General features: G+C 50.9%; 1 protein-coding gene across 1 annotated transcript in view; it reads right to left on the bottom strand.

Moving 5' to 3' along the window:
• Window positions 1–18,999: 18,999 nt before the first annotated feature.
• The window catches only part of DSCAML1 (DS cell adhesion molecule like 1), a 305,318-nt gene continuing 301,121 nt past the window's right edge, over window positions 19,000–23,196 (bottom strand). Inside the window, exons 27-32 of the mRNA XM_008150117.3 lie at window positions 23,038–23,068; window positions 22,771–22,889; window positions 22,049–22,201; window positions 21,256–21,450; window positions 20,454–20,765; window positions 19,000–19,957 (exon numbers count right to left, since the gene is read on the bottom strand). Of these exons, the coding sequence (XP_008148339.2) occupies window positions 19,482–19,957; window positions 20,454–20,765; window positions 21,256–21,450; window positions 22,049–22,201; window positions 22,771–22,889; window positions 23,038–23,068 (1,286 nt within the window). The 3' untranslated portion in view covers window positions 19,000–19,481. The remainder of the gene's footprint in view (window positions 19,958–20,453; window positions 20,766–21,255; window positions 21,451–22,048; window positions 22,202–22,770; window positions 22,890–23,037; window positions 23,069–23,196) is intronic.

The following is a 23,196-nucleotide window of genomic DNA, read 5'->3' as shown; positions in this document are numbered from 1 at the left end:
GTGCGGCCAGAGCCGGAGTCTCAGGAGTATTTTTAAAGGACGTTTGTTTTGAATAGGCTGCATGTTCACAGGCTCGATGCTCAGATGGCGCAGAAGCCGCTCCGTCCCTGGGCCATCTGGTTCCTCCTCGAGCGCCACCAATGGCTCTGTCCCTCCTGGAGATTTGATGCAGAGACCAGGAAGGAGCAGGCTGCTCCTGCTCCGCTGCAGGTGGGCTGAGGTCATCCTGACCCAGGAGCAGAGGGCTTCCCAGAGCCCTTTGAGACGCCCCTGGCTGCTCTCTTAGGGGAGCAACACTGGGAATGATAGTGGCCCCACTCCACCCCCTCAGCTGCCCGGACACTCCCACACAGGACGGCAGTGTGGTGAGGAGGGCAGAGCTCTGGCCGTAGGACACCTCCTGGCTCTGTGACCCGAGCGAGTGCCTTTCCGGGTCCAAAGCTCAAAGCCTGAAGCCATGGCCAGGGATGAAGCAGGGGGCTCCTCAGCTTCAGGGAGGGTTCTGCTGTGGGGGGAGCTACCCTCATTTAGAGCCTGAGATAGGCCGGACTGGGAGGGGGGTACGGGGTGGGGAGGGTGCTGTGGGGGGAGGGGTGCTGGAGGGAAGGGGTGCTGGGCTGGGGACTGTTTCTTCTTTGAGAGCCATGCCAGGCTAGGGAGTGGTGCCCGGGCAGGGGGAGGGATACTGGGGGAGAGGGGTACTGGGTGGGAGGGGTGCTGGGCAGTGGAGGGGTGTTGGGGTGGGGGGGGTGCTGGGGGGGCTGCAGTCCCACCACCAGCTTTTTTAGTGGCGATGGGAAGTGTGGCTGTCACAATGTCCTGATGAGTTGGAAGCCCGGTGCCTCATTTCCTTGCATCTCCAGTCCACGTGCCTGCACTTCCGCTGAGGCTGCTACCCAGCAGGTGTCCCACAGAGGCCCCGTGAGGGCGGTGCATCATGGAGAGGGTGCCTGCTCTTGGGGGTGGGGGCCGGGGAACAGCTTGGTGAGTCCCACTTGCAGGGCTAGAAGCGGGGGGCAGGAAACAAGCAAGGGCTCCCGCCTCGTTCTCTGCCTCGATGCTCACGTCTACAGCGGGGTTAGCAGTGGCCTTCTAAAGTGGTGTGAGGGTTAAAGAAGTCACCCCCTGCGTGTCCTCAGCACCGCTCAGCACCGCGTGAGGGAGCGATGTCACCCAGGGCAGCATGGTTGTTCCTGACTCTGCTGCCCTCGGGAGAGGAGGAGCTGACAGCTGTTCACCGGCAGGTGCCGCCGAGACCAGCACCAGAGACCGAGTGGCCACGGGCTGACAGCATCGCACACCAAGGGGTCTCCCCTGAGCCTGTGGTTCCTCCAAAGGCAGCCGAAGCCCCGGGGTCTTTTCCTGGGAGCCCCTGCTCTGGTTTTGCCCGACGGGTTGCAGGGGATGTGGGGCTTGGCCACCGGGACGTTGATTGTGACGGAGAAGGGGACGGGCTCCCAACACGCGGCCTCGGATCTCGGCAGACCAGGTTCCAACCTGCAGCGCCCAAGCAGTCGTTCCATCAGCGGCTTTGCGCATGTGCAGAGCCGAGGTGCTGGTGCAGTCAGACCAGAGGGCTTGGCAGGCACAGGTCTGCCTGATTGGGGTCCTCAAACAAGGGTTTTGCTGGCCCTGGAGCCTGGTCTGCCCACGCCCAGGCAGAGAGCCGAGTCATAGCCCCAGTAGCTGCGGGCCGTGGCTCCTGGCCCCTCCGCCAGGAAGGGCTGGTGAGAAGCGGAACCCAGCAAGGCTTGCTCGGGGAGGCGCGTGGGCAGGGCGACTGCCCCAGAGCCAAGCCCGCGGCCCTGTTTGGCCGGGAAACGTGGGGATGATTCGGTTAAGTCAAGACCACAAGGAGCCTCAGCGGCCTTGGAGCTGCTGCTGCTCCGCTCCCGGCAGGGACACCGATTTGTAGCCCCACTTAGAGCCGAATAAAGCGCTCCGCCCACCTGACCAGGGAGCCTTACCAGAGCCCACGGGCTGCATAGCCCTCCGACAGCCCTGCCTACAGTGGCACTGGAACAGAGAGACGGTGTCTATCTTCCCCTGTCTTCAGGTGTCATGTTTATGGTGTGTGTGTGTGTGTGCATGACAGAGAGAGAGAGAGGAGAGAGAGAGAGAGAGAGAGAGAGAGAGAGACCGAGACCTCACCTGACCAGGATATTCAGTGCACACTCTTGCCTAATTGGCTCCCCAAACAATGAGCCATGCAGGCCCTGGGTGCTGTCCTGCTGTCCTGCCAGGGCAGGGAGGATACTGCACAGCCCCACCCAGGCCTGACCACCCAGGAAGGCTGACCGAGAATTCTGCCAGCCATGGAGCTCATCCTAGAGCCTCACAGGGGCAGCAAGCCAAGCCAGCAGCCCTGTTCAGCTAGTCTCCGCAGTGGCACACCCCTCCTCTGACCTCAGGGCTCAAACAGTTGCCTTGCCCCCAAATAGACTCTAACAGTGGACCCCGTCTGCCCAAGGACATTGCTAGGAGACATATCCCGAAACCCACACTAAGCTGATGAGTGAAACGCTCCCAACGCAAACCTGCAAAGTCTGGAAGAGGTGACCACTTACTCAAATGTATAGATACCAACTAAGGAATCAGGATCTCTCTCTCTCTCTCTCTCTCTCTCTCTCACTCACACACACACACACACACACATACATACACATACATCATAAACATGACACCCCTAAAGAAAACTAATCTCTAATAATTGACCCTAAAGAAACAGAGTTCTACAATTTTTTAAAAGAAGTTTATTGAACTAAAAGAATATACAGACTAAATAAAATTAGGAAAACACTGCATGAACAAAACGAAGAAATAGAAACCATTGAAACACACCCCAAAACCTGAAAAATACAACAATTAAATTGAAGAATTCAAGAGAAAGCTTCAAGAACAGATTCAATCATGCAGAAGAAAGAATCAGTGATCTGGAAGATAGGACATTTGAAATTATCCAGTCAGAGGAGCAAAAAGAAAATAATGAAAAAGAGTGCAGAAAGCCTATGGAACTAATGGGACACAATTAAAAAATGTATTTTTAGAAAATTTTATTGATTGATTTTTAGAGAGAGAAAAGTGGGTAAGGGAGGAGAAACATCGATTTGTTTTTCCACTTATTTATATGTTCACTGGTTGCTTCTTATATGTCCTCTGACTGGGGATGGAATCTGCAACCTTGGCAAATTGGAATGAATCTATAAACAACTGAGCTACCTGGCCAGGGCCCCCAAAATATTCGCGATGGGAATTCCAGAAGGAGAAATGACATGGAACACAACACTAAGTATATTTAAAGCAATAATAGCTGAAAAATTCCCAAACTTGGGAAGAGAAACATACATCCAGATTCAAGAGGCCCCCAAATTCCCAAATAGATTGAACCTGAATAGGGCCACACCAGCACACATTATAATTAAACTAGAGGCCCGGTGCACGAAATTCGTGCACGGAGGGGGGTTGTCCCTCAGCCCAGCCTGTACCCTCTCCAATCTGGGACCCCTCAAGGGATGTCCGACTGCCCGTTTAGGCCCGATCCCAGGGATCGGGCCTAAACGGGCAGTCGGACATCCCTCTCACAATCCAGGACTGCTGGCTCCCAACTGCTTGCCTGCCTGCCTTCCTGATTGCCCCTAACCTGCTTCTGCCTGCCAGCTTGATCACCCCCTAACCACTCTGCTGCCAGCCTGTTTGCCCCCAACTTCCCTCCTCTGCTGGCCTGGTTACCCCTACCTGCCCTCTCCTGTAGGGTTGATCACCTCCAACTGCCCTCCCTTGCAGGCCTGGTCCTTCTCAACTGCCCTCCCTTGTAGGCCGGGTGCCTCCCAACTGCCCTCTCCTGCTGGCCATCTTGTGGTGGCCATCTTGTGTCCACATGGGGGCAGGATCTTTGACCACATGGGGGCAGCTATATTGTGTGTTACAGTGATGATCAATCTGCATAGTACTCTTTTATTAGATAGCATAGAGGCCTGGTACAGGGGTGGGGGCCAGCTGGTTTGCCCTGAAGGGTGTCCCTGATCAGGGTGGGGTTCCCTTGGGGCATGGGGCGACCTGAGTGAGGGGCCTGTGGTGGTTTACAGGTCTGCCACGCCCCCTGGCAATGCAAGCGGAGGCCCTGGTATCTGGAACTTATTTTCCTTCTACAATTGAAACTTTGTAGCCTGGAGCAGAGCCAAGCCTGGGGCTCCCTCAGAGGCCCGAAGCCATTTGTGTTGGGGTTATAATTGAAACTTTGTTGCCTTAAGCGGGTGGGCCCAGCCAGGGTGTGTGGAAAGCTTTGCTTCCCCTGTTGCCGCTGGCAACCCTGGCCTGCTCTCTCAAGCTCCATTCTGCCGCCATTTGTTTGAATTTGTTTACCTTCTATAATTGAAACTTTGTAGCTTGAGTGGAGGCTTAGGCCTGCAACGGCTGGCAGAAAGCTTGGCTTCCTCTGTTACCTAGGAAACCTTGCTCTCTGTGGCTATAGCCATCTTGGTTTGGGTTAATTTGCATACTCGCTCTGATTGGATGGTGGGCATGGCTTGTGGGCGTGTCGGAGGTATGGTCAATTTGCATATTTGTCTATTATTAGATAGGATTGTTAAAAGTCAAAGACAGAAGGAATTTTAATACTTTTTAAATATGTTTTTATTGATTTTCAGAGAGAGAAAGGGAGAGGGAGAGAAAGGTAGAAACATTAGTGATGAGAGAGACTCATCGACCAACTGTCTGCTGCACACCCCCTACTGGGGATCGAGCCCACAACGTGGGCCTGTGCCCTGACTGGGAATTGAACCATGACCTCCTGGTTCATGGGTTGATGCTCAACCACTGAGCCACACTAGCCAGGCAAGACAGAAAGAACTTAAAAAGCAGCAAGAGAAAAAGATGAGTTACAAACAAAGGAACCCCCGTGGACTTCCTAACAGACACTTTTCAGGCCAGAAGAGAATGGGAGAGCTTATTTAAAAGATTGAAAGAATAAAATCATCAATCAAGAATACTATAACTAGTGAAGCTGTCCTTTAGAAATGAAGGAGGGATAAAGATTTTCTTGAACAAATAAAAGCAGAGGAAATTATAAGAAATGCTAGGGGAGTTCTTTGAGTGGAAATAGAAGGATGCTGATTAATATAAAACATAAGAAAGCAGTGCAATACTCACTGGTAATGGTAAATATGTAGTTAGATTCTGTGATATGGTGATGGTGCATAATTTACTTACAAGTCTAGTTTAAAATACAAACATGGTAAAAATAGCCATACGATAATAATATGTTGTTAGTTATAAAAATGCGTAAATTGAACATCAATAACCTAAAATATGAGGGGGAGAAGTAAAAATATAAAGCTTAGGATTTCTATCAAAGTTAAATTATTACTTTCAAATAGGGTGTTATAATTTTAAGATGTTTTTGTAAGCCTTATGGTAAACACAAGAGCAAGACTTGTGGTAATTACACAAAAGAACTGATAAAGAAGTCAAGCACACTGATGCCACAAGGCATCAAAGCAAAAAGTGATAGCAGGTTCAGAAACAAGGAGCAATGGGTTTACAAAATAACCAGAAAACAATAAACAAATGGCAATAGTAAGTCCTCACTTATCAATAATTAGTTTATATGTAAAAAGGTTAAGTTCTCCAATCCAAATGGCTAAAATACAAAACCACACAAAAAATACACACAAGATCCAACAATATGATGCCTACAAGAGACTCACTTTAGCCTTAAAGACACACATAGACTGAGAGTGAAGGGATGAAAAAGCTATTTCAAGCAAATTGTAACAACAAAAAGGGAGTGCATTGAAACAACAAAATACTTAGGAATACACTTAGCTAAGGAGGTGAAAGATCTCTACTCCGAAAACTACAAGATATTAATGAAAGGAGACACAGGAAACGGAAAGGTGTTCTGTGTTTGTGGATTGAGAGAATATTGTTAAAACATCAATACTACCCAAAGCTATCTAAGATTCAATGCAATTCCTATCAGGATTCCATATAAAATTCATATGGAACTACAAAACCCCCAAAGAGCCAAAGAAATCCTGAGAAAGAAGAACAATTAGGAAGCTATCACACATCCTGATTTCAAGTGACCCTATAAAGCTAAGGTAATCAAAAGAGCAAGGCAGTGGCATAAAAACAGACAATGTGATCAATGGAACAGAATCAAGAGCCCAGAAAGAAACCCAAGCACATATAGCCAACTAATACTTGACAAGGGAGCCAAGAATACTCAATGGGGAAAAGACAGTCTCTTCAATAAGTGTGCAGGTAAAACTGGGTATTCGCATGTAAAGGAATGAAATTAGGCCCCTATCTTACACCACTCACAACAATTAACTCAAAAGGATTAAAGGCTTAAATGTAAGACCTGAATCATGAAATCCTAGAAGAACACACAGAAAAAAACCAACTTCTTGACATGGGTTTTGGTAAGGAGTTTTTTGGTATGACACCTAAAGCATAAGCAGCAGCAGCAGCAGCAGCAACAACAACAACAAGAAAAGAAAAAAAGGAAGAAAGAAAACAAGTGGGGCTCTATCGACCTAAGATGCTTCTGCACAGCAAAAGAAATGATCAACAAAGTGAAAAGAAAACCTATGGAATGGGAAAAAACATTTTAATTATGTATCTGATAAGGGGTTAATACCCAAAATTTATAAAGAATTGCTACTACTCAATAATGAAAAACAATCCAATTCAAATGGGCTGTAAATAGACATTTCTCCAGAGAAGACGTACAAACGGTCAGCAGGTACATGAAAAGGTGCTCAGTGTCACCAGTCATTAGGGAATGCAAATCAAACCACAATGAGCTGTCCTGTCGCCACTGCTACAATGTGGAGGTTCCTCGAAATATTAAAAATAGAACTTTCATGGGATCCAGCAATGTCACTTCTGGAACCATAGCCAAAGGAAATGAAGACACGAACTCGAGAAGATACATGCCACTCATGTTCATAGCAGAATTATTTACAATAACCAAGACATGGAAACAGCCACCAATGGATGCATGGATAAAAAAGTCACACACACACACACACACACACACACACACACACACACACACTGGAATATTATTGAGTCTTAAAAACAAAATCCTATCATTTATGACAACATGGATGGACCTTGAGGGCATTATGCTCAGTGAAATGTCAGAGAAAGACAAACACTGTATGATCTCACTTATATGTGGAATCTTAAAAAAATAAAAACTCATAGAGAAAGAGATCAGATTTGTGGTTGGTAGAGGTGGGTGGGTGGATGGGTGGGGAGCAGGAATTGGATGAGGGTGGTCCGAAGGTGACCACTTGCGGTTATAAAATGAGTAAGAAGTGGGGATGTGATGTACAACGTGAGACCGTAGCTAACGCTGCTGCTGATGGATGCATAAAAGTTGTTAAGCAAGTAGATCCTAAGAACTCTCATTACAAGGAAGAAAATTCTTTTTTTGCATTTTCTATATGAGATGATGGATGCTAAACTGAGCTTATTGCCATATTCATCTCAATATGTGTAAGTCAAACCATTATGCTCTATACCTTGAACGTATACAGTGACATATGTCAATTAAATCTCAATAAACCTGGAATAAAACACATAGGAAGAAGGACGCAATAAATGTTAGCTATTTTCACCCTTGCAGGGAATCAGGAACCACGAGTGAGATTCTGGGACCTGCGTGACATCTCATGATTAACAGCAAAGTCTTGGAAAAAACCCTGATCTGGACGGCTTCACAGGAGAGTTTATCAAACATTCAAAGAAGAGCTAACACCCATCCTCCTCAAACTGTTCCAAAAACCCAAGAGGAAGGCACACTTCCAAGCTCTTTTTATGAGGCCAGCATTATTCCAAAACCAGATAAAGACACTACGAAGAAAGAGAATTACAGGCCAATATCCCTGATGAACACAGATGCTAAAATCCTCAACAAAATATTAGCAAATCGGATCCAGCAATACATTAAAAAGAGCATACACCATGACCAAATGGGATTTATTCCAGGGATGCAAGGCTGGCACAACATTCCCAAATCAATAAACATGATACATCACATAAATAAACTGAAAGACAAAAATCCCATGATCATATCAATAGATGCAAAAAAAGCATTTGACAAAATCCCGCACCCATTTTTTATAAAAACTCTCAGCAAGGTGGGTATAGAGGGGGCATCTCAACATGATAAAGGCCACAGATGACAAACCTATAGCGAGCATCATACTCAATGGCAAAAACAGCAAAGTCTTGGACATGAAGGACAAACCGATGGCAAGGAAGAAGTGTGCAGGGTGGAGGAGGGGTGGGGTGGTACTCCCTCTCGGGGCCAATGTGTGCGAAGGGGGGGAGAGGGAGGGAGGAAGAGGGAGGGGAAAGGAGAGAGGAAGGGCCCTCACATGAGAAAGGGGTACAAGCCCAAACCATGGGGTTGGTCTGCAGGAAACCGGGAGGCGGAGGGAGCCTGTGGGGCTTGAGAAGTCACCTTGGGTGGAAGGGAAGACTGGCTCTTGCCTCCCCCATGTGCCTGCCAACCACTCGGAGGCCGGGAGCCTGAGGGACACAGACTTGGCTGCGCCCGGGTCACCAGCGCACCCGCGGAGCTGCTGTGAGCACAGAGGGAGCGGGGAGAGCAGGGCCTCTCCTGAGCACCCTGGGCGTGGGCCGCGGTGGGAACCGGTCTGGCTCCAGGCTCTGTGCCTCCAAAAGACCCGGTTCCGTTCCGCTCGCTCTTACTAGAGGGCATCGCTGGGAGCGTCCTCTCTCGAGGCATTTCTCCGTGTGTATAACCGGGTAGAGGGTGCCTCGCCCCGAGGGGATGGATGGAATAACCTGTTGCGAACCCTGGGCGAAGCGCCCTGGAAGCGCAGCGTCAGGGAAACACACGCCTTTGTCCCGCTCAGGGAGCACTCCGGGCAAGGCAGCCCGTCCCTGCGTCTCTGAGGACCTGCCCGAGCCCGTCATCGGGGTTCTCTCACAGCTCCCCACTGGGGCCCCGCAGAAAAAAATGCCCCTCCCCCTTCCACACGACACTGACACAGGCTGGTCACAGACACCCGCCTCCCCCTCCCCCCCCGTGTTACTTATGAATGCACGCGTGTGCGCTCACGCAGGAGCTGGTGGGGAGTGCCGTGCAGACTCTCCCAGGGCTTCTCCTGCAGACCTCACAGGATCCTCCCCACACCCCTACAGGGGGGCCCGTCTATAAGATGGGGGTGGGGGGGGGGCGGTGAGTGGAAAGGTTAAGCCAGTAGGTGGCAGAATCAGAATCAAACCCAGACCAGAATTAGTCGCCCCAGCCTTCGGGCATGGCTGCGCATGTGGGCACCTTTACTCACCCTCATGAGCGGGTGCCCTCCCTCCCGCCACTGGCACTGGAGGGCAAATAGGAAGGGGCAGGGAAGGTGGTTCTGAGCCACTTGCCTCTTCATACCAACAGGGAAAGTCTTCTCAGAGGAGAGCCTCCTGGTCTACCTTTCCTCCTCTCCCCTCCTCCTCTCCCATCGGCCGCTGCCCCAAGGCAGCGCAGTGTTTGTGCCGAGAAATTAATAGCTGTCTCTCCTCCTCGGCCCCGTTTCCCTGTAGGACCAGCATCCACTCAGCTGCAGCCAGGAGAGGCCAGCGGGTGCAGGGCCTGGGTGACGCCTCCCCTCAGGAACATCTCCCGGGGATTTTAGACCCCAGACAGAGGCACTGCTGTTGGGGTCAGAGGGACCCCTTCTCGGCTGTGACTGCCATTTACCCCCCTGAGCTCTGGCTAAGTGACTATGCAGAGGCTGAGACCATTACATGCAGCCGGGGAAGCCCCTCCAGCCCGCCCTCTTCTCCCGGTGCCCGCAGTGCCTGGCAACGTACCATGCACACAGTAGGGATTGGATGAGGCTTTCCTCCATGGAAGGCCTGTGTCTAATCCCCTCTCCCATAGGCTCCAGTTGTCTAGGGCCTGGCTGGACTCCCCAGCAGCCCTACAACAAGCCCTGCTCAGCTGTTCATTCACTGCTTGGCTCAAGGGCAATCCGGCCCTACCTGCCTCTCCCCCAAGGCCACCAGGCTGGGGGGTGCCAGTTCTCTTTCAGTCTTTTGTTCCCCTGGAGGGGTCTTGGAGCCTGAGCAGTGGGGACCTGGGAGTCCTGTGGCAGGACCCAGGGGTGGGGCGAACTCAGACACTGTAGAAACTCGGTGGAGGGTGAGGTGAGGGGCTTGTGTGCTCAGGTCCCATTCACTTAGGGGGCACTAGGTGGGCAGCTCTGGGCCAGGCTTTGGCTGGTGTCAGGGAGCAGGGCAAGAGTGTGCACGCTGTGATTCGGGCAGTTGTGGATACACAGGGCTGTGCCTCCACCTTGGCTTCAAAAGGAGGGAACTAAAGAGAGAAAGAATGACACTGACAGCAGGAAAGGGTCTCAGGGCAGAGCCTCCTGGGGGGCATGTAAGGCACGGACACAACTGGGCTGGGTGGCACTTAACCACATTGCCCCCTCTCCTGGAGTATCTCTTGTTTGGAGTCAGAGAGCCACCTGCCAGCTCTTGGTTGCTACCAACATTAATGGATTTGAGGATATGATGAGCCTTCAGAGCTTCCTTCCCTCTGGCAGACACTGTGAGCTCTCATGGTGACTTTCAGTAGGTTCTTCAGGGCAGCAAGGGACCTTCAAATCCCACCTGCTACCCTGGATGCAGCCAAAGCAGTTCTAAGAGGAAAGTTCATAGTGATAAATGTCTATCTCAAGAAACAAGAAAAATCTCAAATAAGCAATCTAACTTTGCACCTCAAGGAACTAGCAAATGAAGACTGAGCAAAGCTCAAAGTTAGTAGAAGGAAGGAAATAACAAGATCCGAGTGGAAATAAAGACAACAGGAAAAAAACAACAACTATGGTTCTTTGAAAAGATAAACAAAATTGACATATCTTTAGCTGGCCTCACCAAGAAAAAATGAGAGAGGGCTTAAATAAATAAAATCAGAAATGAAAGAGGAGATGTTACAACTGATACCACAGAAATACAAAGGATCATAAGAGGCTATTATGAACAACTATATGCCAACAAATTGGATAACCTAGCAGAAATGCATATATTTCTGAAAACACATAACTTATTAAGACTGAATCAGGAAGAAATAGAAAATCTGAATAGACCAATTGAATCAGTAATCAAAAACCTCAACAATCAGAAGTCTAGGACCAGATGGCTTCACTGGTGAGTTCTAACAAATATTAAAAAAATACCAATCTTTCTCAAACTCTTCAAAAAAGGGAAGAGGAGGGGACACCTTCAAACTCATTTTATGAGGTCAGTGTTACTCTGATTCCAAAACTAGATAAGGACACAAGAAAAGAAAAGTACAGGCGAATATCTCTGACAAACATAGATGCAAAAGTTCCCAATGAAATGTTAGCTAGCTGAATTCAATAATACATTAAAGGGATCATACACCATGATCAAGTGGGATTTATTCCAGAGATGCAGGGGTAGTTCAACAGCCACAAATCAGTCAAGGTGATACACCACATCAACAAAATAAAGAATAAAAATTATATGATTATTTAGCAGATGCAGGAGTAGCATTTGACAAAATTCAACATCCATTTATGATAAAAACTCTCAAAAAATCAGGTATAGAGGGAATGTACCTCAACATAATAAAGGCCATATATTACAAGCCCATAGCTAACATCATACTCAATGGTGAAAAGTTCAAAGTTTTCATCTAAGATTGAAAACAAGACAAGGATGCCTACTCTCACCACTCCTGTTTAACATAGTACTGTAACCAGAGCAACTAGTTATGAAAAAAAGCCATCCAAACTGGAAAGAAGTAAAACTGTCACTATTTGAAAATGATATGATGTTATATACAGAAAACCATAAAGACTCCACTAAAAAACTGTTAGAAATAAACAAAAATTCAGTAAAGTTGTAGGATACAAAATTAATATACAAAAATCTGTTGCAGGAGAACCAAGATGGTGGCATAGGTAAACACCTGTACTTGCTGCCTCCCACAACCATATCAAAATTACAACTAAAATACAGAACTATCATCCAGAACCGCGGGAAAGCTGGCTGAGTGGAAGTACTGAAACTAGAGAGGTAAAGAAGACAGCGCATGAGACTGGTAGGAGGCGCAGAGACGTGGAACGGGCTGGCACCCGGGTGCGCTGCTTTTTTAATCAGGTGGGAGATACAAGGTCCCGCTTGCTCTGAGCTCCAGTGCCGGGCGAGATTCGGGGGGACCCACACACATACAGAGATAAACTGGACTGTCTGGAATCGGGGCAGGAACGAGGGGGGAGCTTTCTTCCAGACGGAGGTGCTGACAGTGGTCATTGTTCCTGTGCTGGGACCTCCCCAGTGCAAGGCCGACTGGCAGCCATTGCTGTTTGCTCCGCTCTGGAGATTCCCTGAGACCCTGCCCCACCCAATTTACAACCCCACCCAAGTTGTGCACAGCAGCTTTTGCATATGAACGTCCTGTCCTTTCTCAGCCTAAAACCTGTCAAACAAGCTGCAGCTGGGTCAGGGAGCCCCAAAGCTATCAAAAGAAGACCCACGGCCAGCACCAGCAGCAGCCTGCCTTGCTTCACAGCTGGGCCTCATCTGGGCACTTCCAACCCCAAACAAAGAAGAGGAATCTGCAGATCTCTCTGTAGCTCCTGCTGGGCAGCCCCAGGCAGTGGCTGACTTTGCACCTCCTTGGAGATCCAAGAGCCAGTGTACCCAGTGGTCAGTGTGAGACCACACCAGATTACAACTCTTCACATCCATAAGTGACACACTCAAGGGGCAGACTCAGTGAACACAAAAGCCCCACTGAAGCAAGTCCTACCCCATAAGGGTGTCTCCTGCACAGCAGCTCTTCCATTGCAGACACAGCTGGTCCTCACATCCAATTGGCCTGGAGGTCAATTCTTCCCAGTGATACCAACAGCAATCAAGGCTCAACTACAAGACTGTGCACACAGCCCACAAAGGGGTGCACAAAGAGTGCCTACCTCAGGTGATTGGGGAGGCTGAGCCACGGGGTCCTATAGGACACCTATTACACAAGACCACTGTATCAACTCAAGGAGACTTAGTAGCTACCCAATACATAGAAACAAACACAGGGAAGCAGCCAAAATGTGAAGACAAAGAAACATGTCACAAATGAAAGAAATAGAAGAAAGCAAACTACTGGATATAGAGTTCAAAACCACAGTTATAAGGTTACTCGAGAATCTTCTAGAAACCTCTGAGGGACATAGTGAGACCTTCAAGGATCTTAGTGAGAATGCCCCTCCCCCCCCCCCCAAAAAGAAAAAAGTAAAAAGAAAAAGGGCCAGTCAGAAATTAAGCATACACTGACTGAAATAAAGAATAATATACAGAGATTCAAGAGTAGACTAGAGGATCCCCAAGAGTTAAGTCAAAGATTTGAAATACGAGGAAGCAAAAACACCCAACTAGAAGAGCAAAAAGAAAAAGAATCCAAAAATATGAAGATAGTGTAAGGAGCCTCTGGGACAACTTCAAGCATAACATCCGAATTATGGGGGTGCCAGAAGAGAGAGAGCAAAATATTGAAAACCTATTTGAAGAAATAATGGCAGAAAACTTCCCCTACCTGGTGAAAGAAATAGACTTACATATCCAGGAAGCACAGAGAACCCCAAACAAGAGGAATCCAAAGAGGACCATACCAAGACACATCATAATTAAAATGCCAAGAGCAAAAGACAAAGAGAGAATATTAAAAGCAACAAGAGAAATACAGTTAGTTACCTACAAGGGAGTATCCATACAACTGTCAGCTGATTTCTCAACAGAAACTATGCAGGCCAGAAGGGAGTGGCAAGAAATATTCAAAGTGATGAATAGCAAGGACCTACAACCAAGATTACTCTACCCAGCAAAGCTATCATTCAGAATTGAAGGTCAGATAAAGAGCTTCACAGACAAGAAAAAGCTAAAGGAGTTCATCACCGCCAAACCATTATTATATGAAATGCTGAAGGGTATTCTTTAAGAAGAGGAAGAAGAAGAAAAATGTAAAGACAAAAATTATGAACAACAAAGTGACAACAAATACATATCTATCAACACATGAATCTAAAAATCAAATGAATAACAAATCTGATGAACAGAATAAACTGGTGAATGTAATAGAATCAGGGGCATGGAAATGAAGCCGACTGACAATTCTCGGGGGGAGGGGGTATGGTGGGGTGTGGGAAGAGACTGGACAAAGATCTTATGTGCATGTATGCAGTACCTATGGATGTGGACAGTGGGGTGGCGAGGGCCTGGGGTGGGGTAAGAACTGGGTGGAGGGGAGCTATGGGGGAAAAAAGAGAGACATCTGTAATAATCTGAACAATAAAGATTAAAAAAAAAGATTAATAGGAGAAAAAAAATCTGTTGCATTTCTATACATTAATAATGAACTATCAGAAAGAGAAATTAAGAAAACAGTCCCACTAACAATTGCATTAAAAGAATAAAATACTCAATAGATTTAACCACGGAGGTGAAAGATCTGTCCCATAAAAACTGTAAGACCTGTGAAGACACCGAGGAAAACACAAGTAAGTGGGAAGATATTCTGTGTTCAGGGCCTGGAAGAGTTAATATTGTTAAAACGTCCAAACTACCCAAAGCAATCAACAGATTCAATGTTATCCTAATCAAAATGCCAGTGGCATTTTTCACAGAAATAGAACAAACAATCCTAAAATTTGTGTGGAACCACAAAAGATCCTAAATAACCAAAGAACCACTGAGAAAGACCAAAGCTGGAGGCATCACACTCCCCAATTTCAAACTACGTTACGAAGCCAGAGAAATTAAAGTGTAATTAAAGCCAAAACACACATGGATCTATGTATCGGAATAGACCAGAAACAAACCCACACAGAGATGGCCAATTAATTTACGACCAAGGAGCCAAGAATATACAATGGGGAAAAGACAGTCCCTCTGACGAATGGCAGCGGGGAAGCTGGGCCACTAGCTTACATCACAGACAAAGATTAACTCAAAATAAATTAAAGGCTTGAATAGAAGACTCGAAACCAGAAAGTGTCTAGAAGGAAACATAGGATGTAAGCTCCTTAACATGGGTCTTGGGATGATTTTTTTGGATCTGACTCCAAAAGCTAAGGCAACAAAAGCAAAAATAAACCACATTAAACTAAAAAGCTTTTGCACAACAAAGGAACCATCAACAAAATGAAAAGGCAACCTATTGAATGGGAGAAAATATTTGCAAATCACATATATGATAAGGGGTTAATATTCAAAATATATAAAGAAATCATATGATTCTATAAACCCTCCCCCCAAACAATTGGATTAAAAAATGGGCAAATGATCTGAATAGACATTTTTCCAAAGAAGACATACAGATGGCCAACAGGTACATGAAAAGATGCTCAACATCATTGATTATCAGGGAAATGCAAATCAAAACCACCATGAGATGGCACCTCACACCTGTTAGAATGGCTACCACATAAAAAATAAGACGTAAGTCCTGGCGAGGGTGTGGAGAAAAGAGAACCCTTGTTCACTGTTGGTGGGAGTGTAAATTGGTACAGACACTGTGGAAACAGTATGATGTTCCTCAGAATATTAAAAATAGAACTATCACAGAACCCAGCAATTCCTCTTCTGAGCATTCATCCAAAGAAAATAAAACACTAATTAAAAAAGATATCTGGCCTGGCCAGTGTGGCTCAGTGGTTGAGTGTTGACCCATGAACCAGGAGGTCAAGGTTCGATTGCTGGTCGGGGTTGTGGGCATGATCCCCAGTATGGGGCATACAGGAGGCAGCCAATCAATGATTCTCTCTCATAATTGATGTTTCTATCTCTGTCTCCCTCTCTCTATGAAATAAATAAAAACTAAAAAAGATATCTGACCTGCTATATTCATAGCAGCCTGATTTACAATAGCCAAGGTATGAAAACAACCTAAGTGTTTATTGATGGATGAATGGCTACAGAAGATGTGCTGTATGCATCCAGGGGAATACTGTTCAGCCACAAAAAGAAGGAAAGCTTGCCCTTTGCCACAGAAGAATGGAAACTGAGGGCATTATGAGTGAATAAATCAGTTATAAAGTAAGTAGGTCCTGGGGAAAATAAAGCATGGTGACTACAGTTAGTAATACTGTGCTGCATGTTTGAAAGTTGCTAAGAGAGTAAATCTTAAAGTCCACATCACAAGAAAAATTTTTTTATAACTATGTATGGTGATAGATGTTAACTAGACTTACCTGATCATTTCCCAATATGCACAAAGGTTGAATCATTATGTTGTACATGAAACTGATATGCTATTGTCAATTATACCTCAATAAAAATAAGTTTAAAAGTTGGCAAAAACAACTAGAAAAAGGCAGAGCAGTGTATCCGTACACATTTCTTTAAAACACACTCACAGTTCAAGTGAGACAAGAGCAAAGTCTTGCTTCTGTTCCCCAGGCTACTACTATCCCAGATACAACCCAAAGCACGCTGATGCTCTCCCTAAACGAGGCTAAAAATCCCCTTACTAAAAAAAAAAAAGGTAAATTTTATGTTGTATGTCTGCTTCCACAATAAACATAAAACCCAAAGCAAATGCTGGCTGCACATCCACAAACACTGCGGTTGGTGAGATCTGGATTTTTTTTAAAAAAATATATTTTTATTGATTTCAGAGAGGAAGGGCGAGGGGGAGAGAGAGAGAAACATCAATGATGAGAGAGAATCATGGATGGGCTGCCTCCTGCATGCCCCACACTGGGGATCCAGCCTGCAACCCGGGCATGTGCCCTGACCGGGAATCGAACTCTGACCTCCTGGTTCATAGGTCAACACTCAACCACTGAGTGATGCCGGCTGGGTAGACTTGTTGTTTTTAAAACAAGCTCCTCAGGTGAATCTGATGCGCAACTAAGTTTGAGACCCAGAGTCTGGCTGGGTTGTAGGCCGTGGGAGAGCGGGCGCGGCCTCCCGGAAGGCCTGCTGGAGGAGGGCTTCTTGAACCTGAACCACAAAAGAATGCACCCGTATCCTCTGTGGATTTTCCTCGGTGGCCGACTCTGACCCAGCGGGTGTCGGGGCGGCCTCAGGCTCTGCATTTCTCACCGGCTCCCGGGGGACGCTAACGCTGCGGGCCTGTGGCCCCACTTTGAGTGGGAAGGCTCTGAGCCAGGCGGTGGCCTCGTCTGTGGTGGACACGGCCGCTCTGGAAAGGAGCAGACCACGTTTCTGAGGATTGCCCCAGACTCCGAGCTCAGCAAGGAGGAGCCGGCGGTCAGCCGCTCCCTGAGCCACTTCTGGGTGCGGCTGAGCCGGGCTGTGGTCCGGCTCCAGAACACGCTGCGGCAGAGGCAATGGGCACGCAACATCGGTGGGTTTTGCGCAAGCCGGTCTCAATCCCCCGGCCTCCTGTTTCACAGGAAGGGGCCCAGCTCAGCTGAGCACAAGCTGAACTGGCTCAAATTGTGCTTCTCCAAATCCTTCTCTTCCCACCTGGCCCACCTCAGGCCCAGACTGCCTCCTGCCTCCGCTCACTGCCCCTCCCCCGGGTGGAGCACGTGGGGCTCCCTGCCACCCAGCCCGCATAGGGGCGCACTGCCCTGATGGGTCAGTAACAGCTCCACACTGACCGGAGCTGCCGCCAGGAAGTGCCAGGAATGCAGCCGGCTCGCCTGGTCCTGGGCCTCTTCCCCTGGCCGCATCCTCGGCGGAACTGACACTCGGCCTCTGGACTGAGGCCCACAGGCACTCGGGCCCATGGTGAAGGCAGCAGACACTCTTGAGTTTGCGTCTCCTCTCCGCCTCTCCCTGCCCCTCTAACTGTGGGTGATTTGCTGAATCCCCAGAGCTCCAGCCTTCCCCCTTTCAGCTGGAGATGGAGATGGCGAAGCCGCGAGGGGGTTCCCAGAGCCAATGCACAGAAGGCTCTGCTCAGCGCCGCACAGGGCTCCCCTGCATCCTTGGCGGCTGACTCCCTCCACTCTGGCTTCTGGGGATTCGTTCTTCCGTGTGTGCTGTCGGAGCGGGGGCTGAGTTGTGATTTCCAGGGCCCAGCGTGTGCATGCGTGCGTGTGTGTGTGTGTGTGTGTGTGTGTGTGTGTGTGTGCGCGCGCGCGCGCATGTGTATATGTGTGTGGGCCATAGGGTGAGGGAAGAGCTCCCGGCCTGATCGCTGCTTGCAGTTCCGTGCCAGCAGCCCGGGGGGCGCCATGTCCTCCAGGCTGGAGCGGAGCTGGCCGGTCAGCAGTGCCTGGAGCGGAGAGCCTCGTCCTCTCTGTTCTCCTTAATCCACCAGCTGGGTCTCCGGGGTGGGCCCTGGGTGCGGCCAGAGATGGAGTTTCCCCGGGGACCCAGGAGTCCCCGAGGGGCCCTCCTCCACCCCTGCTCTGTCCCCAGGCCTCCTCACTGGATGCTCAGGGAATGTCTGCGGAATAAGCTCCTTGTTTATGGAGCATCTCGGTGTGCTGCCGCCTCACTGTGGCCTCCACCCGCAGGCACCAACCCCTGCCTTCCTCCCAGCGCCTCCTCTCAGCCAAGGGCGCAGACTCGCCTTCCTTCCACGTTCCCCCCGCACACTTGGGGGGTGCAGACCTCAGGAGTGCCCTGTCCTTCTTAGGGGCCCTCTTTACACCTGGGGTTCCCCCCGCCCCCCGGTGCAGGGAGGTCCCCCCACAACTGCACACCCTGGGCTTTTCCTAGTGTCTGGCTCTGTCCCTTCACCTGGAACCTAGTGGCCAACTCCTCCGAACCAGGTGAAGCAGGATCCGGCCTGACTCTCCTGGCCGAGCTCTGTCCCCCTCCACCAGCCCTTTCTACCTCTCGCCCTCTGATGACCTCCCTCCCCGCCCCGGGGCCCACCTGGCCCTGACAGTCCCCCCCCCACAGGCTCTGAAAGCCTCTCTGTGAGAAAGGATGGCCTGGGATGGGGCCTCCCCCCACCCCCTCACCAGCTGGGAAAAAGCCACCACATAGAAACATAACCTTTATTGCACACGGCGCTGGGTCTCTTTTCATAGAAAAAGGTATTAACACATAAGCATCTGCAAATTGAAGCAACTCCTGGCTTTCGTGGGACAGTGAAATCGCATGCAGTGTCTCTGAGTTGGGATTTTGACCTTTGTCAAAACCACCGAGATTAGGGGGAGTGGGGGGCGGGGGAGGAGAAATTGCCGAGTCTGTGCTTCTGTCTCAAAATAAGGTGAGAGAAATACACAGACACAGCGGGGGGTGTGCTCCTGTGTGCGTGTGTATCTCGCTCCACGCGTGGTTTCTGGGTGGGGGTGACGTGGACTGTCAAGTTCTTTGTGCCCTGGCTTCACGGAGAAGAAGAAAATAGTTTCATTTGTACAAAAGAGTCCTATGTACAAGGGTTCGCGACGCGGGTCCTTGTCACGGTGGGTTGGTTCTGCCCGTCAGTTTCACGTCGACGGTGCAGGAAAGCGGCCGAGTTGGTGTCTGAGGGCTGGGGGCGCAGACTGGCCCTACACCAGGGTGTAGGACTTGGAGTAGGCCCCTGCCCCCTGCTTCTGAGACCTCCCTACCCCCGACGTGCTCATCTCGAGCAGCGAGTCCCTGGAGCCCCCCATTTTGGTGTTTGGGCCCCCGGCCCGGGGAGGCTCGGTGCTGGGGGCCGGAGGGGCAGCACTGGGGGCAGCGGGGGGCTCGGCGGGGGTGGGGCCGGGTGCTGGGGGCGCTGTGCCAGCCGGGGGCGCTGGCATGGCCAGAGTCCTCTGAGGTAAGGTGGCCGTGGAGGCGGCTGCAGGGGCCCCTGGGTGGGGGAGGCCCAAGGGCTTGCTGGCGGGGTCCAGAGTCAGGTGGCGAGCCTGGGTGTGGTAGGCTCGGGCCAGGTTCCGGATGGAGGCCTCTCGGGGCGGGACCGCTGGACAGGGCTCACGCCCCTCTGCCTTTCGGAAGAAGGCCTCCGACTTGCCATACAGGGGCAGGTTACAGTAGTCACCTGGGCCGAAGGAGCAGAGGAGGTGAGAGGCAGGGCTCAGCCAACCTCCCCCCCCTCGATACTCTCCCCCACCCCCCGCCCCATGCTGGCTAGGAGTCCCTCCCCGCGATGGCAATGAAGAGTTGAGAGAAGGCCAGCTACTTGGCCTTTCTGAGCCTCAGTGTCTGCATCTGTGCAATGGGGCTGATCACATCCCCTCAGGACATCTGAGCGGTGACTAAGGTAAGTACGGGGTCCTCAACACCGTGGCTGGCACACGGCGCTGCTGGTGAGCCGGTGCTTATTGGTCAGTGGTCACTGAACGGGGCGGCCGCCAGAAGGTTGAACCAGGACATGGGCCCTGAGCTGCCTGCTCCCAAGCCCTGTCCTTTGCACTACCCACACCGCCATGGGACCCACGAGGCTGGCAGGCCCCAGTGCGGTCCGGGCCAGGCCCAGCAGGGCTCATGGGGTCTGGGGAAGGGGGCACAGCGGGGGAGGTGGCCTGGGCACTCACTCTTGTTGGCCCGGTGAGGGATGGGCACAGCCACGTTCTTGCCCCGGTCCGCATCCTGGGGCTTGGGCGGGGAGGCGGTGAAGCGGCAGATGCCGGGCTCCGAGGGGGTGCTCATGGACGTCATGCTGTCGGCGTTCTCGTTGGTGCCCGTGGTCATCTGGTCCGAGGAGCTGTCCGAGATGAAGCACTCGGTGATCTCGAACTTGGCGTGCTGCAGCTGCTCCTCCAGCTTGGCGTGCTCGTAGGCCCGGGCCAGCTCCTCGTACGTGGAGGAGGCGCTCTCCGTGGACACCATGCTGTTCCGTCCTTTGTCTGGGGAGGCGGGAGGCGGGGGGCACCCAGTCAGGAGGAACTACGTGGCTTCCCGGGAGGAGGGAGCCAACGAGACCAGACTGAGCAGCTCCCCGCCCCTCCCCAGCCACCTGAGAGCCTGGCCGCAGGTGTGGGTGAACCAGGCTGAGACCCGGCCCTCCTGCTGGGAAGGGGGCAGAATTGGGATCTGGGCCAGGGAGGGCAAACACCTTTCATTCTGGGCACTAAGCAACTCCTCGGACACTCAGCCCTTCCTCCAGCAGACGCCACGCAGACTATTTTCTCTATTTTTGGGGAGAGCAAAACGAAGCCCCGATCAGGCAGGGCTCAGCGAGGCCTGGTGTTCGGTCACAGCCACACAGCGCGTCAGCAGCCAGCTGGGACTAAGCTGACAGTGTCTTGGACCCCATGGACCGGCGGGTAGGAGGTGGGAGAATGGCGGGTGGAGCTGGACCGGGCGGGAGCAGGCACAGGCAGGGCCCTGGCTCACCTGTGTCCTGGGAGAGACTTGCGCTGTAGCTGTCACTCTCAGTGACGGTGACGCCATGCTGGGAGCCCACGGTGCGCCAGTCGGAGGTGAGCGTGCGGGCAGGTGTGGAGGCCTGGCACTTGGTCAGAGTCCACTGGCTGGAGTACCGGTTCCGGGTACTGTGGGCTGACTTCACATTCTTCCTGGACACCGGGTCTACACGAGGAAGGAGAGCCAGCTGCCTCCAACCCTGCCAGCACCGCTGCCCTCACAGTGGGCGGGCCCTGGGGCTTGGGCAGAAGGCAGTGGGGAGCCGGGGGGGGGGGGGGGGGGCAGACGCGGCCACAGGACTCCCTTGGGAACGCGGAGCAGGCTGCCTTTCCTGACCTCACAGCTGGCCCCGGGGCAGAGGAGCAAGAGCGGCTAGGCATGGGCAGGGGGCAGCATCCCGGTCTTCTCTACCCTTCAGCCGGGAAGAACGGCACCTCCCCTCCTGACTGTGCACCCATTCCCTGCAGCCCTTGATGTCTGGAGCCACAGAGCTAGAGGCCAAAGGCCCGCCAGGCACGCACACCCAACCCCTCAACATCTGTAGGTGAGGAAACCCAGGCTCAGAGGTGTGAGATTAGGTAAGTTCCCAAAGTCACAGTTAGTAAGTCTGCAAGCAAGGTGCCCAGGCTCTAACTCCACTGCTCTTCCTGTTCTCCCGTGCTGTTCCACCCTTCTTTCTATTTTTGAAAACATTACCCATGCCCCACGCTGTGCCCAAGACACACTGTGTGGGAGGGGCTGCCTCCCTGGGGATCATGCGTACTGGTGCCTGGCCGGATGTCGGACATATCGATGAGGGGTCCGGTGCTCTGGAGGAGGGCTGGGTGGTGCAAGGAGACACCGGTACAGAAACTCTGCGGGTTGACAGCTTGGCTGAACTCAGCGTCTGCCACAGGGATGGTGGCCTTGTCGTCTCCTGGGGGAAGAAAAACAATCAGCAGGACTCCTTCCCTCTGGGCACCATCTTTAATCCCCAAATTTCTCTTTGTCTTTATCCAGTGAACTGCCAGGAAAACGATCCCTTAGACAGAGAAGGAAACAGCTTTTTTTCTTTTTTTGTTTTTGTTATTTTTGTTAATCCTCACCTGAGGATATTTTTCCATTGATTTTTAGGGAGAGTGGAAGAGAGAGGGAAAGACAGAGAGAAACATCGATGTGAGAGAAACACATCCATTGGTTGCCTCCTGCACGCGCCCTGACCAGGACCCAGGCTGGGGAGGAGCCTGCAACTGAGGTATGTGCCCTTGACTGGAATCGAACCTGGGACCCTTTGGTCTGCAGGCCAATGCTCTATCCACTGAGTCAAACTAGCTAGGGTGTTAACAGCTCTTGAGAGAAGCTGTAATGTGTTGGAGGTTGTTGAGTTGCTGCTAGGGCTTCGGTGAGAACCACAGCACTGCTGTGAGGGCTGGTGGCTGCCCTTGGTGTGTGGCCTGGGAAGCACACTCAGCACAGGACAGAGAGCTCGTGGCACCTGTCACTCACCCAACTGCTTGATGCCCTCCTTGTCCTCGATTAGCAGCTGGACCCTGGGGATGTCAATGTGTAGCCGCGGGCCCTGGGGGGGCCCCTTCACGGGGGTGTCAAAGCTTCGGTTGTTCTTGCTGTGGGGAGAAGGGCTACAGGTGGGTGACTCAGCAGCCATAAGGGGTTGGGGGAGGGTTTTTTGCAAAAACAGCGGGGATTGAAGCTTGTCCCCTGCAGTGGGGAAGAGAGAGGAGAGGAGAGAAGAAGCAACTATATGAAACCCACCTTATCAACATCTCTGCCAAACTCTTTGCATCTGCAAAACAGTAGAGAGAGGGGCTGGGTGAGAACGGAGTTTGAGTAGGATGAGAATTTGAGGAGGCATGTGGGAGAATTCCCTGACTGGGACCAAGGCTGGTCTCTTGGGAAGAAGAGGAAGAAATG

Source organism: Eptesicus fuscus, chromosome 13, assembly GCF_027574615.1.
Source record: "Eptesicus fuscus isolate TK198812 chromosome 13, DD_ASM_mEF_20220401, whole genome shotgun sequence".
NCBI classification, from domain to species: domain Eukaryota; kingdom Metazoa; phylum Chordata; class Mammalia; order Chiroptera; family Vespertilionidae; genus Eptesicus; species Eptesicus fuscus.
This window is presented reverse-complemented; position numbering and strand designations above follow the sequence as displayed.